Here is a 15,457-nt window from a genome sequence, read left to right as displayed (position 1 = left end):
CGTAGACTTAGCTGGCGCCAAACCCTTTCTAGGGCCCCTCGGAATCAGGAATAACCTGTCAGAATTTCGCCAATCCTTCGTTCGCGTCAGATAATGCGAAACGGCCCTCACCAGGTCCAAAGTATGCCATTCTCGCTCCTTGTCAGACTTTGGAGAAGGGCAGAAGGAAGGTAGTGTAACTTCCAAATCGGCATGAAATTGGGAGATTACTTTTGGAAGAAACTCGAAAGATGGTCTCATAATCACTTTGTCCGGATAGACAACTGTGTCTGGCTCTTTTGCCGACAAAGCAGAAATCTCTCCAACCCTGCAAGCTGAGGTAATAGCGACCAGGAACAGGACTTTCAACGTCGCATGCCAGTCCGAGGCCTCCCGCAAAGGCTCAAAAGGTGAAGACATTAAGGCTCGTAAGACGATCGTAAGGTCCCAAGGTGGAACTCTGGATTTCTTGAAAGGGCACACTCTTCTCATTGCGTTGAAGAACCGGTTAACCAGAGGCTCCTCCGCCCAGGAATGGCCACACAACGCAGATAATGCGGAAACTTGACCTTGCAGAGTGCTTGTGCTAAGTTTCCTCTGGAAACCCACAAACAGGAACTGAACCACCTGTTGGACAGTAGGATCTTTTGGGTCAAACTTGTGTTGTACTGCAAATTCTGCGAAGCACTTCCAGACCCTGTAATATTGAGCCGAGGTAGAAGCCCTCCGAGCCTTCAACAAGAAATTCACCAGATCGTCCTGGAAACCATATTCTGCTAGCCTCTGCCTTTCAATTTCCATGCCGTCAGTGACAGGGAATCCACTCCCTCATAGACCACTGGGCCCTGGGATAACAAATCCGGCTGAAGAGGCAGTCTCAGAGGTGGCTCTACTGCCAAATTCTGCAGGAGCGGAAACCAAGGGCGTCTCGGCCAATACGGAATTATGGCTATGACTAAGGCTTTTTCGGCATCCACCTTTTTCAACACCCTCCAAATCATTGGAAAGGGCGGAAAGACATAACCAAATATCCTGCTCCAATCCTGGAGGAGTGCATCCACTGCTTCTGCCAGAGGACATGGTGCCCTGGAAAAGAACCTGCTGCACTTGTGATTTTTGTTTGTGGCCATAAGATCGATTTCTGGCCTTCCGAACCTTTGTACTACGCCTTGAAAGGTTAGCAGACATAAACTCCATTCTCCTGGTTGCAAGGTGTTGCGACTGAGAAAGTCTGCCTCCGTATTCTGACTGCCTGGAATATGTAAGGCTGTCAGCCCTTCTAGATTTTCCTCTGCCCACGTCATTATCGGGGCTAGTTCTTTTAGCAGTCGGGTGCTTCTGGTGCCGCCTTGCTTCTGCACATAAGACACCGTTGTAACATTGTCTGACTGAATCTTTACCCAGGCATGTAAAATTTTTTCTGAAAAGGCCCGCAACGCCTCTTTCACGGCCCGTAGCTCCAGAATGTTTGAGGAGACACCCTGCAGGTTCCAATGACCTTGAACACTGCGGCCTTCCAGTACTGCACCCCAGCCTCTCTCTGAAGCGTCTGTCGTGATCACCATATACGGGGGGTTTGCAAGGACCATCCCCTGAGACAAGTTTCTTACAACCAGCCACCAACTTAAACTGTCTTTGGCGTTCTCTGAAACTACAATCCGTGAGTTTAGTTTCAACTGTCTTGAAGTATTTTCCCTCAGGAAGAATTGTTGGAGAGGCCTCATGTGCCACCTGGCCCACTTCACCATCTGGATCGTAGATGCCATGAGACCTAGGACCGACATGCATGACCTTACTGAGACTCTTTGTTGTTCCTTGAACTGTCTTATTTGTCTCAATATATGCTGTATCTTTTCTTGAGGAAGTGAAACTATTCCTTCCTGCGTATCCAGGTGTGCACCCAAGAAGACCATCCTTTGTGATGGAAGTAGGTTGCTCTTCTCCCAATTTATTATCCAACCGAACTGTTGGAGTACCAGGATTGTTCTGTCCCTGAATTTCAGAGCTTCTTCTCTTGATGAAGCCACCAACAGAATGTCGTCTAGGTAATGAAATATAGGCACACCTTCTACTCTTAGAAAAGCCACGACCGTGACCAGGACCTTCGTGAATGTTCTTGGGGACGTTGAGAGGCCAAAGGGAAGGCAGGTAAACTGGACATGTTGACCTCTGAAGGCAAACCGAAGATACTTCCGATGTGTCTTGTGCACTGGTACATGGAAATATGCGTCCTTCAAGTCCAGATTTATTAGCCATGACTGTGGCGGAACTGCTTGTAGGATGGACGTCAGTGACTCCATTTTGAAGCGCCTGCAGTTGACAAATTGATTCAGAGGGCGTAAATCCAGTACCGGTCTGAATGCCCCCAGGCTTTCCGGACTAGAAAGAGCTTCGAATAGAAACCTAAGCCCTGTTGGGACTTCGGAACCCATTCCACTGCCCCCGAGTTCAGGAGTTGATCTACATACTCCTGTAACACTTGGTCCAAACCTGGTATCTGCGGAACTGAAGACATCTTGAACACATTGCGAGACGGCAAACTGTGGAATTCCAACCGATATCCTTCCTGAATCACCCTCAGGACCCATTGGTCTCTGATTTTTGAGGCCCAGACCGCATAAAAGGATGTTAGACGTGCCCCCACTGTGCTGGTCTGAGCCGGCCTGATCTCATTGCTTCTTCTCTGTATGGCTTGAGCTGAAAGTAGAACTTCTCCTATTGGGAGGCCTACTTTCCCCCCTTGTGGGCTTCCAATTCGTCTGTCTTCCGGCAGTCCTTCCATATCTAGGCTGTCTTGAACCTCGAAAGGACCTGTTAATGGGGGAACTAGGCCTACCCCCTTGACGTCTGAATCTCTTTTCCTGCGGCAAAAATACACTCTTGCCCCCGGAAGCCTTCTTAATGATGGAATCGAGTTTCTCACCGAAGAGCATCTCCCCCTCAAATGGCAACTGACATAAGTTCACCTTAGAGGCTGAATCCGCCAGCCACGGCTTCAGCCACAAAGCCCTTCTTGAGGACACCGAAAGTGCCATAGTTCTTGAAGCTAGATGTACCAGATCTAGAGAGGTATCTGTCATGAAATCCACCGCTAGCTTCAATTCGGACAACATTTCACGTAACCCTGATCTTTTGACATTAGACGAAATGGCATCTTCCAGGTTATTTAACCACACCTTCATAGCTCTTGATGTGGAGGTCATAGCTACTGCCGGTCTACAAGTTGCTCCTGCCGCTATAAACGTCTTCTTGAGATTCGTTTCGATCCGTTTCTCCATTGGATCACGGAAAGCTGCTGCATCATTCACTGGCAGCGTCGTCTTTCTTGCCAACCTTACCACTGCAGCATCGACTTTAGGCGGATTGTCCCACAACTTAGAGAAAGACTCCTCCACCGGATACTTTTTTGCAAACTTCCCCTGGACAACAAACTTTTTCTCTGTTCTCTTCCACTCAGAGCTGATGATTTCCTTAGTTGAATCATGTACCGGGAAAGTCACCTGTCTTTTCCTGACCGATGGGAAGAACTTATCTGCTGAACTAGACTTAGGTAGCTCTTCCGAAAGACACAGCGTCTTCCTTACTGCCTTTACCAGATTCTCTATCGCTGTAGGGTCAAATGTAATTTCTTCCTCAGAAAACACTTCTCCTTCCTCTGAGAGTTCAGAATGTGCCTCCCCAGGAGAATACAATTCCTCATCTGACACATCCGATAGAGACTCATATGGCAAATCTCTGACCCTCTTAGCTTTCCTCTGTACCCCAGAGGTAGAAGCAGAAGCCTCTTGCATGCCTTGTACCACAGCTTGCTTGATGATGGAGACCAGAGCATCCAATTGTGGGGCTCCTGAAGGCTGAGGGTCTGCAGACGCTACTGGGTCCGTAGCTGAAGCCGCTTTCCTTGAAAGAGTAGGCTCCCCTTTCTGCAATTCAGTTGACACATGTAGGCTGAAATGGAAAAGACAACCATCAGCCACTAATTATCGTTCTCTCTCATTACATCCATATAACCACAGCCAGCTTACCTAGGACCTTTGGGCTGAGACCCTTTTCCAGAGCCAGGCTGATCCATAGTAACAATCTGTAGCAGAGTGAACAAACGCTCCCCAACTTCCAGCGAAGTGTACTATCATATCCAGCCAAAACGCCAGCCTTGCACATACTGCCAGCGTCTTCTTATTGCGTCACTTCCTGACGCCGTTTTCCCGCGCGTCACTTCCTGGCGCGCGTCCTTCGCGTGCGCCAATCCCGGCGCGCGTCCCCTTTGGGCGCGCGTCTTCCGCGTGCGTCACTTCCAGCGCACGTCACTCCGTTCGTCAATTCAGGCGCGCGTCTTCCATGCGCTTCCGCGTCCGCACTCGACGCGCGTCCGCGTCAGTATTGGCGCGTGTGCTCTCCACATGGAACAAACAATTTACACAGCCTCGAATCCACATGAAACGGCTGATCCTCTGGACTGCTTCATCCTCCTCTCCACCCTAGGAGGGAATTCCTACAGCAGCTCCAGCACACAACCCTGCCCAACGGGTTCTTCTCACCACAACCCATATAGGGTGCACTTGGAGGCATCAGAGGGGGGAGAGAGAGAGAGAGAGAGAGAGAGACCCACTCTGGTATGGTAAGCTTTTTAGCAGCCTTTAGCAATCTGTAACAGCCTGTAACAGCTTGTAGCAGCCTGTCGTGACCTGGACAGGAAAAAAGACGAGTATTGCTGGGAGGAGCAAGGTATTTAAACCGATCGTTAACACTTTCCTGTCCAGTGACCTGATAGGCGGGATTAACCCATGTTGGTGAATTGTCTGCCATGGGTGACTTGGGAAATATCTGTCTTAAAATGCATATTTCTCACCGATACAGCTTTAAACAGGCCAATGCCATGTCTGTCAGTGAGCTACAGGAAGAGTGCTTTACAGTGTACAAAAAGCGGATGAGCCCCTGTATGTGGCCTTGTCCTAAAAATCCAAATGCGGCCACAGAATGTTTGCTTGGCTTTTTAAACTAATCATCTATCATAACTGGCTGGTCAAACAAGGGCTCTTTTTTATAATGTGTGTCAAAATCCCCTTTGCCTATGTGCCCCAGAAATGGCTCCTTTGCCCATCAAGACCCATATCAAATGCTCCCCTTGCAACTGCTCCCTTACCCCATATGTAAGCTGAGAATGCAGGGTAGTGCAGTGGAGATGGTGGCAACCATATTTGTGTTGGAAAACAACAGACAGTGATTGTTCCAGTGCATGTTACTTAATGCAGGGAGGGTCTATTGTTGCTTGGCAATGTGATGTCATGTTTGACCTGTAACCCTGTGTGATTTTCTTCTTCCTGTGTATGCTCTCAGTTCCTATTGCAGATGTTATGCTGAAGTGTTCATGCTGAGTTCCATAAAGCAACCCAGAAGTTCTATAAACCAACACAGAAGTTGGTGTGTCTGACCTCACTTACAGAGAAGCTGCACATGCAGTTCAGATCAGCTCTCTGCTAACAATTTGGTCACAACATGTACCAGGAATTTATTGCAAAAATAAGCATGCACACCAGAAGCCTATTTTGCATTGGTTTATAGATGTTCCTAGTCCACATCCAATGCTAAAACTGCACATCAGATGTGATCCAACCAGGCATGATGGGTGCAAATTCCACTGTGCTACTCTGTGTTCTCAGCTTAAATATGGAGCAAGGGTGCAGCTGTGGGGGAGCATTATATGCTTGGGTGGGCTCTCTCTCTCCACACACACACACACACACTATGTTTTAACTACGGAGTGCGACCTGGTTCGATGGATATTGCATGAGAGCGGAATTACTCACCGCTATTCGTATCAACACCCTGCTTACCATTTTACTTTGTAAATTCCTTGGATTAGTGCATCACAGCTGTTGGAAGTGTATGTATGTATACTTTACTTTTACTTAAGCTCAACTTGCAATTGGCCACCTTAAATACATTTTCTCATGATTGGACACACCTGCCTATGAAGTGCAAGGCTTAACGAGCTACTCCAAGCAATTTGGTGTTGCCAGTTATCAGTATTGAGCAGTTACATGCACTCAAATTAGCAAAATTACAAGGGTACCCACATTTTTGCACAGCCACTTTTTCACATTTGATTTAATTTCATACAACTGAATACTGCTTCACTAAAATTCTTTGATCAGAAAACACCCCAGTACTCAGATGTTTCTGGAAAATAAAAGACATACCACTGTTATCTTTTTTGTTGAAAGTGGAGTAAATTATTATGCAGGCTGAGAGGGGGTTCCCAAACTGTTTCATATGACTATATACATATATACACATATATATACACTTTACAGTGCCTCTTTATTGGGGATGTTATTTCTTTGATAGCTGCTAGTAGGGAAAAAATCTCCTGTGCCACTGCTTCTTGTGGGCTGTGTTCGAACACACATATACATGACTGTAGCATATTAAATGTGAATAATATAAAACAGTTTTCTCATTAGCACTACTAGCAGTTAGGCAGATAAAAAAAACAAAAACAAAAAAACTAAAAGGTTGAACTTGATGGACGTGTGTCTTTTTTCAACCTTACTTACTATGTTACTATGTTACTATGTTACTAACCTGATACACCCATCATGTCTCTGGCAGCGGGCAAGTGGCACTTTAACTATACAGCTGCTATAGGCCAAAAGCAGGGATCCAGAGCCTTTATCCACTTCTAAGCCAATAATTCTCTGGTCCTCTTCACCCCAACCACATCTGCAAATAAAGGTCAGAAGCTCTACTTCATGTTAAAAAGAGGACAACATTGATAATCCACTGCAGAGCATACATCTGCAAATTTAAGACAGACCTGTTTGCAGGGTATGTCTGCAGTTCTTCCAACAGTACAGTTTTATTTACTGAGGTGCCTTTCTCAGATTCACTCATTTTTGGCACCAGTAGATACTTAAAGACAGTTCCGGAGTCTGAGGCAAGAAATAGTACAGTCTGGTTTCCATGAACTCCAGAGGATGCATCCACAGCTAGGTGAGTCAGTTGATTCCTGAAAGTCAATAATATTGATTTTATTAATGACAGCACAATATTTAAACTGCTTATCAATTCTTTTATTATGATTACTAAAACTACCTTTGTATTGTGGCTTGTATGAATTGTTATGTGTGATTTGCCTGGCAAATCCTCATTTCTTTTATTTTGCTGTGTTTGTCACTTTTTGTGAGGCACTACAGGTACTTAATATATACATTTTAATGACCTTTAATCCCACCAAGCAGTAAAACTTTTTTTTTCTCACCGTGTCATAGTCCTTGTAATCCATGGAAAGCCACCAACTGATGGAACAGAATCTTCCATTAGTGGATGAGACTTTACAAAGTTCAGCACTTCATCAGGGAGACTGCGTGAGGAGTTATAAGGCTGTGAGTTTCCGACACAGCATCCTGGGCTGGAGAATGAATACATTTTTATGAGAAAGTAACATAACATTTATATAACATTTCTTTAAAAAAAATTATATTCACAGTAGCGTACTGAGCTGAAGAGTTGGAAAGTCTGAAAAATGTCTCTGCTGAGAGCAAAATGTCTGTATTAACATTTCCCTTCTATGGAAATGTGCCTTGTTTTAAAGTTATTTTTCCATAATTTGAATCTTCATACCTTAAGTCTACTAGAAATCCTGTAAACATTAAATAAACCCAATAGGCTGGTTTTGCTTCCATTAAAGATTACTTATATATTTATTATTACAGAGAAAAAGCAAATCGTTTTTAAAACTTTGGATCATTTGATAAAATGGAGTCTATGGGAGACGCCTTTCCGTAATTCAGAGCTTTCTGAATAATGGGTTTCCGGATAACGGATCCCATACCTTTTTGCAAGCCTGAGAAAGGATTAAGAGACATATCTGCCTTTGGAAAAAGTTCCTAGACAAGCACTAGTATGTATAATAATTATACATTTGTATGGGTAATAAAAATTCTTACTGAAAATATTATTTTAATGACTTTCAGCAGGTCTTAAAATTAGCATGTTTAATAACTGTCTAATAATGTAGATCGCATTGTGAAATGCAATTTCTGTACTTATTTATGCAAATTTAGTTTCCATAATTTTACAGCCTAGATTTCTTTTCTCCTTATAAATCACATAAGTACACTGTTTCCTTTATCTACTCCCAGCTTAAAAGACATACCAACCAAAGGTGGCTAAAATATGCCATCTTTCAGGTTATACTTGGAGGCTGAAATGTTACTGTAATTTGTGTGTTTTGAGTGTATATAGAGAGAAGGATAATAGCCAGTCTAGTGCCCCATTTCTTTGACACCCTGTGCAGTTCTTTATGCATTAAAATTAGTGTGCAAAAAACAAGACAGTAAAACTCATAGTTATAAGTAACGTTCTGTATTAATTTAGTGGAGGAAATGCCTCTTGAAATGCCACATACACTGTACTTATTAATTATAGTATATACTGTAGGTTCTAGGGGGTTAATTCACTCACCGGGGCCTTGGTACCAGCTCTTCTGGGACAGCAGTCCAGACAGAGTCTGGAGTGCGCTGTTCCCTAAATCGGCCAGAAAAAACAGATGCTATTTGTTCCATGTCAAACAGGCAGACAGCTGATCCAGGAATACTAAGGAAAAATATCGGATTATACACAATTTTACAACTATTGCAACTTAATTTGCATACATTCATTATAACGCAGTAATACAGTGGACATGGTTGAAAAAAAGACACATCCATCAAGTAAGTTCAACCAGCCTGTCCAAGTGAAACTTAGAGAAAGACCCCAAAAAAAATCCTGAAAAATATCTGAAGCTTTCCAACTTGCCCCAAGGGGGGGGGGTTACCTCCACACTCCAAGGGGGCAATCAGACCAGTACCTGGATAACATAGCTTAACAGCTTTCACTAGAAAACCATTTGTTTGCATCTTAACATGAAACTGCTTCTCTGCTAAGCTGATTGGATGCCCTCATGTCTGCGAGAACTATCAGAGGGTAATATATCCCTAGACTAGAAGTCACTGATGAGTTATGCAAAAAGCTTGAGGCCAATATACTGTAGATACCATCCCTGCTGCAGTCTGATCAACAGCTCAACTCCTAACACCTGCTCCTATTCTTCTTTACACAGTTTTGCAATTTTTAGAATCTCAATATGAAATATTACCCAATAATAATTACAAAGAAGTAAAGGGGAAGCAGGAGCAGAGGGCAGGTGGTGGTGTGTGCTATTGGGGCTGCAACAGGTGTGAAAGAGACAGTATGGTGGGATGCCAGGACAGAAAGATGCCAGGCAGTGAAAAAAGGCCAGGGTGATACCAGGAAAACCAAGTTGCAGGCTTGGGATGCCAGATCAGCACCATTGAGCGGTTAGAAAAAGGAGATAGTGGGCAGTGGATTGCAGAGCAGTTGTGGTGGCGAAGGTGAGGCATGAGAGGGGTAGTAGAGCAGTAGAAGAGACATTACAAATAGTGTGCTTATCTCTTTAACTTATAAATGCTGTTTATAAGGATATCATTTACAGTTTGGCCCATAGGAAAAATGCATAAACTGTATAGTGAATAACGTACTCCCATTTTAAAATATATTGTAAATAAAGTACCCCCTCTTGTAAAATATAAGGATATTATATCCTCATATTTTGCAACAGGGGTACTTTATTTATTATAGTACTCACGTTTCAGTTAATGTGAAAGAAATAACATCACTAAGCTCCGATTATAACCAATAAAATCACTAAGCACCGTGTATATAGTGAATAAAGTACCCCCTCTTGTAAAATATAAGGATATTATAAGTTACCGAGTAGTTTCATGACCATATAAAAACACGAGGCCGAAGGCCTCATGGAACTCCAAAGTAACTTCTAATAGCCCGTTATTTTGCAACTGGGGGTACTTTATTTATTATAATACACACACAGAAATGACATCAGAACTCACCGTTTATAACATCAGAATTCACGTTTATAAGGATATAATTTACAAGATATTCATGGCTTTTGTGTATTATAAGGATATCATTTACAGGATATTCATGGCCCTTACGCATTATAAGGATATATTATAAGGCTGTCATTTATATTATTGGATTATGTATAAGGATATTAGAAATCACTGAGGAGCTCCTTGGCCATTTAAAAGCCATTTGCTTTTATTCTTATCAGTCACTCAGAGGTGACTTCTACTGTCATGGCATGTAACAAATGTTATGTGTAATATAATTAGGATATAAACCAGTTTAAATCATTATAGATCATATCAATTTAAACTGTTTAAAATGTTCAAGAAACCATACCTATTTGTTGGAGTGGAAAAAAGTGCCAAAACAACATGCCTTCCACCAATGTTCAGGATATTGCTGACTGTTTGGATGACATTGAAGTAAAAATGAGAATCTCCAGGGACAGAACAGTTTAAACGAGTCTTCAAGAAGGAAGAGAATTGCTTTTCCAAAACACGCTGTGACCCTCCCATGTCATTTTTACACACACGTGCAACACGGGATACCACTACCTGCGTACAAAAAGGAGTGGTGTAATATGGTGCAAAGAAAATAAACCATTAAAATAAACCATTGTTCAATTGTTTTATTGTATTAAAAAACATTCTATGCAGATATTTTCTTGTGATATATTCATTTCAAATCACTGAAACTCAAAATGAGTTCTCTAATTTTATGCATGCATAAGAGTTCAACTCCCATATTTTAAAATTTTGCTGAGCCAGGGACCTGACATCCAGCCATGACTCATTTTAAGGTTTCAGTTTATACATTATTCAACATGCCTGACTAGCAGGACGGTGGTTAAAGGGCTTGTAAACCAAAATGAAAGCAATGTTTAGTGATTAACAGACCTGTAAAACGGAGAATGACTACTGTGGAAGGCATTGTGAGAAGTGGAGTCTTGAGTGGGGGAGGAATATATATATATATATATATATATATATATATATATATATATATATATATATATATATATATATATATATATATCTATATATAGATATATCTATATATATATATATATATATATATATCAATTGAAGATGGACCAGCACTCCGTTTTCTTTATCAAAAGTGTTTATTCAATACACTGTGCATCCAACGTTTCGGCCCGCATTGGGGCCTTTATCAAGGATAAAGTGTGTGTGGCTTAGTGCCCAATATTTATACCCACAATTCCCTCATTAGCAACGTCATGATGACCTCATTACAACACTCAATTAACAATTCAACACATATGATGAGTGGTTAATCACAATAAAAAAGGTGTACCTTCATATTTGTGTCAATAGGTGTCAGCAAAATACTGTGCATTTAATCTGTGCTCATATTCCATTGAAGTGAGTTAAAAAACTGTTACAAATCAATCTCCTTGTTTCCAAGGCCGATGGATACACAAATACAGCACCTGTGAATCAAGATAAGCCTTATCTTAGTAAATTGCAACATATTATCAATTGTGACATACAATCATATAAGGGAAACGGCATTTGTTACAATTATTCCAACCCTCTTTTATATGTCTCCATGCTCCTAAAACTTGAATTTTCAGGTGCTGAAATAGGGGAAAGAGTTGTAGTATTTAAGTTAGGAAACAACCCAGGGATTGTTGACCGTTTAACCCCCTAGGTGCCACGCATCCCAATTCATATATCCAATATGCTTCCCTCTTTAGGAGCATATTATCATAATCTCCCCCTCTTGCTCTCTTGGGGATCTGCTCTATGGGCATGCATCTAAACGCTGCCGGGCTGTGTTTAGCCTCGGCCCAGTGTTTGGCCACCGGCTGTTGTGAAATGTCCTGTCTCTTGCCTTTATCTTTTTTACACTTATCTGGATCTAATGCAGCTCTTATACTGGACCTATGCATTGCCATCCTCTCTTTCAACTGCCTAATCGTCTTTCCACAATAAATAAGTCCACAGGGGCTTATCTTGATTCACAGGTGCTGTATTTGTGTATCCATCGGCCTTGGAAACAAGGAGATTGATTTGTAACAGTTTTTTAACTCACTTCAATGGAATATGAGCACAGATTAAATGCACAGTATTTTGCTGACACCTATTGACACAAATATGAAGGTACACCTTTTTTATTGTGATTAACCACTCATCATATGTGTTGAATTGTTAATTGAGTGTTGTAATGAGGTCATCATGACGTTGCTAATGAGGGAATTGTGGGTATAAATATTGGGCACTAAGCCACACACACTTTATCCTTGATAAAGGCCCCAATGCGGGCCGAAACGTTGGATGCACAGTGTATTGAATAAACACTTTTGATAAAGAAAACGGAGTGCTGGTCCATCTTCAATTGATACATATCCTTTTGACCGAGCACCCGGCAAGGAACTACAGAGGATAGAGTGCAGGTGTCTCATATTGAACTGTATATTGGGATCAGCTTCCCTAATTACACCTTGCACCCCCGATTGATATTTGTGGAAAGAACCTCGTTTCGTGGACGTCATGGATGATGACAACCAGAGGAACACAAAACAAGGGGAAAATTTCACCAGAGAGGAAATAAGCAGGATCTTGTTCTCGGAAACATATGAGGAAACATTTGGCAAGTTGGGAGCTAAGGAGGCTTACCACGAGTTGTTGAGACTGCGGAAGAAAGAAGCCGAGCTGCACCTTCATGGTGTCTCCCTGTCGGATTATTATAGGGAGAGCAAGATTCCAAGAGGCTTTCGGCTTAACAGCACGCCGACTCTGGGGAGAAACAACCCGGCTTTCTGCACCCGTTGGTGCCAGATACTTGACCGTTGCTCCCTCGATCTCATGTTGCTAGTGATCGAGGAGGCAGGGAGGGAGTTAACTTCTGTGAGGAGTGAGCTGTCCAGCTTCGAGGCAGCTCACCTAGAGACATTGCGGAGCGATAAGGAAGCGGATTGGCCTGGGCGTCTGCAAGAGCAAGTCGGCAAATACAAGGCCGAACTGCTCTCCTTCAAGAGTGCCAAGCGTCTTCGTGTGCACCAAGATTATAAGGAGGGTGCAGTATACCGCTGGCAGCAGAGCGGCGCACCGAGGAGAAGGAGGGCAGAATGGCGTTCGCGCAGGTCACCAGGGCGATCCATGACAAGTGGAGCGTCGGAAAGCGAGGAGGAAGCAGCCGCAATAGGAAGCGCAACAGGATCACCGCAAAATCGAGGCCAGGTGCGTTTTTTAGGACATCGCCCAGGAGACAACGTGGATCCAGGAAGGCCACCCGCCGTGGTGGCAAATCGAATACCCGCAAATACAAGATCACGGAAGCCCCAGGCGGAGACCGGGGCCAAGAAGAGGAGCTGATCTTCAACATATCCTCATACATACTTACAGCATCGGAGGCATCGCTACTAAGGAGGGGCCTTGGCTACGTACCTATGGTGAGTGGCGATCCATTTTCACACACTGTGGATAACTTTAAATTTTCAAGGCATGTTAGGTTAAAGGAGAAATATGCTCAGGGTACAGGCTCTGTCCACAGGTTCCCGCATATAGAGGATGCTGACTCGGAACAGGCCCCGGGTTTAACTACAGCAGCTGCGGATGGGTTGAGTGAGAATGCTAGAAGTATGTCTCCAGCCATAGAGAAATTCAAACTAGCCAGCACCTACGATCCGATCAGCAGCAATGCCTCCATTAAAACTTTTAACCGCATGCTTGACGCGGATGTAATGTCCCATTATAACAAAAGACGCAAGTGGAGGGGAAATTTGACTGTGGTTGAGAAGGAAGCAATTAAGTCCTTAAAACAAAATAAGGACATTATTATTAAAACTGCGGACAAGGGAGGAGGGATTGTGGTTATGAACTATTCCTATTACAAGCAAGAACTCCTGTCCCAGTTGGCTGATACCACTAAGTACAATAGACTGTCATTTGATCCCACCGTGAACTTCCAAAATGAACTGAGACTGTTATTACAGATGGCTAAGAGTAATGGGTGGGTTACTGAAAGTATGTGTGAGTTCTTCCTACCAGCACACCCCATTCGACCAGTAATATACACGCTGCCAAAAGGCCATAAAAGCCTACATACGCCCCCAGGGCGTCCTATCATTTCCTCGAATGGCTCTTTGAATGAGGGCATAGCAGCTTATGTGGACTCTTTGCTGCAACCATGTGTACAGAATATGACTAGTTATCTGAAAGACACAAACGATTTTCTCAAAATGATTCGCAGTATAAGTTGTCCCATTACAGATATGGTGTTGGTAACCATGGATGTACAGAGCCTGTACACCTGCATCCCCCATGATGCTGGTGTGGAGGCAGTGCAGGAATTGGTTATAGGCAATGCATTATATACGGGCCCACCTGTGGAGTTTATGCTAGACCTCCTTAGGTTTATTTTGCATAAGAATTATTTTAAGTTTGAGAACGAATATTTTGTACAACGCACGGGCACAGCTATGGGGTCAAAAGTAGCCCCAGCTTATGCTAATGCGTTTATGCATAAATTTGAATCTGACCACATATTGTGCCATCCACTGTTTAGACAGTATGGGGCATTCTATAGACGATACATAGATGATGTTTTCTATGTATGGCTAGGTCCTATTGATAAATTAGATGAATTTGTCGGATATCTAAACGATCTAGATAGCCCAGTGAAATTTACGGCTAAGTATGATCTGCAGCAGATAGATTTTCTGGATGTTAAGGTGTACAAAGAGAATAGTCAGTTGCAGACATGTGTATATAGAAAGCCGACTGATAGGAATACGCTCACCCATTACCATAGTAACCACCCTAGGCACCTTTTGAACTCGCTGCCCAAGTCACAGATGCTTAGGGTGGTACGTATTGACAGTGACCCCAAGAAAAGATCAGAAGATCTTATGGAAATGTATGGTAAATTCCTGGATAGGGGGTACCCCAGTAAACTACTTTTGGATACCAAGCAATGGGCTCTTTCCCTGGATCGTGAGGAGGTCTTATTGGAGCAGGAAGAGCACCAAAATGTCAGAAATAGAGGTGGGGGCAACGATATTTACTATGTTAGTAAGTATGGGGCTAACAGTGCTGTGGTGAACGATAGTGTGCTGAGACACTGGCCCATTTTGAAAACGGACGACACCATCTCTAAAAAGTTACCAGACAGGCCCAAGTTTAGTTACGCAAGGGGGGAGTAACTTGAAGGAAATATTGAGCCCATCGGATCCAGTGAGTAAATACCAGGGGAGGCAGGCCCAACATTTTCTAACACAGCGCCCAGGGGTGTTTAAATGTATGGGTTGTATACTCTGCAGTTCACTAATACAAGGTACATATTTCACCCACCCACACACAGGGAGGAGATATAATATCAGACAAAGGATGTCCTGTGATTCATCTATGGTGATCTATATTGTGAAATGTCCCTGTGGACTTATTTATTGTGGAAAGACGATTAGGCAGTTGAAAGAGAGGATGGCAATGCATAGGTCCAGTATAAGAGCTGCATTAGATCCAGATAAGTGTAAAAAAGATAAAGGCAAGAGACAGGACATTTCACAACAGCCGGTGGC

At 43.1% G+C, this 15,457-nt stretch overlaps 2 protein-coding genes across 5 annotated transcripts in view; one reads left to right on the top strand and one right to left on the bottom strand.

Moving 5' to 3' along the window:
* Window positions 1-15,441, top strand: part of LOC121393224 — an 89,366-nt gene extending 73,925 nt beyond the window's left edge. The window contains exon 3 of the mRNA XM_041561137.1: window positions 11,903-15,441. Within this exon, the coding sequence (XP_041417071.1) occupies window positions 13,007-15,082 (2,076 nt within the window). The 5' untranslated portion in view covers window positions 11,903-13,006 and the 3' untranslated portion in view covers window positions 15,083-15,441. The remainder of the gene's footprint in view (window positions 1-11,902) is intronic.
* sema6b.L (sema domain, transmembrane domain (TM), and cytoplasmic domain, (semaphorin) 6B L homeolog) overlaps window positions 1-15,457 on the bottom strand; it is an 87,012-nt gene that overhangs the window by 11,182 nt on the left and 60,373 nt on the right. For all 4 annotated transcript variants that reach the window (XM_018254052.2, XM_041561132.1, XM_018254058.2 and 1 more), the window contains 5 exons: window positions 10,249-10,466; window positions 8,446-8,577; window positions 7,241-7,390; window positions 6,797-6,988; window positions 6,565-6,702 (listed from right to left, as the gene is read on the bottom strand). In XM_018254052.2, the coding sequence (XP_018109541.1) occupies window positions 6,565-6,702; window positions 6,797-6,988; window positions 7,241-7,390; window positions 8,446-8,577; window positions 10,249-10,466 (830 nt within the window). The remainder of the gene's footprint in view (window positions 1-6,564; window positions 6,703-6,796; window positions 6,989-7,240; window positions 7,391-8,445; window positions 8,578-10,248; window positions 10,467-15,457) is intronic.

The sequence above is a fragment of the Xenopus laevis genome, chromosome 1L (genome assembly GCF_017654675.1).
Source record: "Xenopus laevis strain J_2021 chromosome 1L, Xenopus_laevis_v10.1, whole genome shotgun sequence".
NCBI classification, from domain to species: Eukaryota; Metazoa; Chordata; class Amphibia; order Anura; family Pipidae; genus Xenopus; species Xenopus laevis.
Note: the sequence above shows the minus strand (reverse complement) of the source record. Positions and strands in the feature narration are given on the sequence as shown.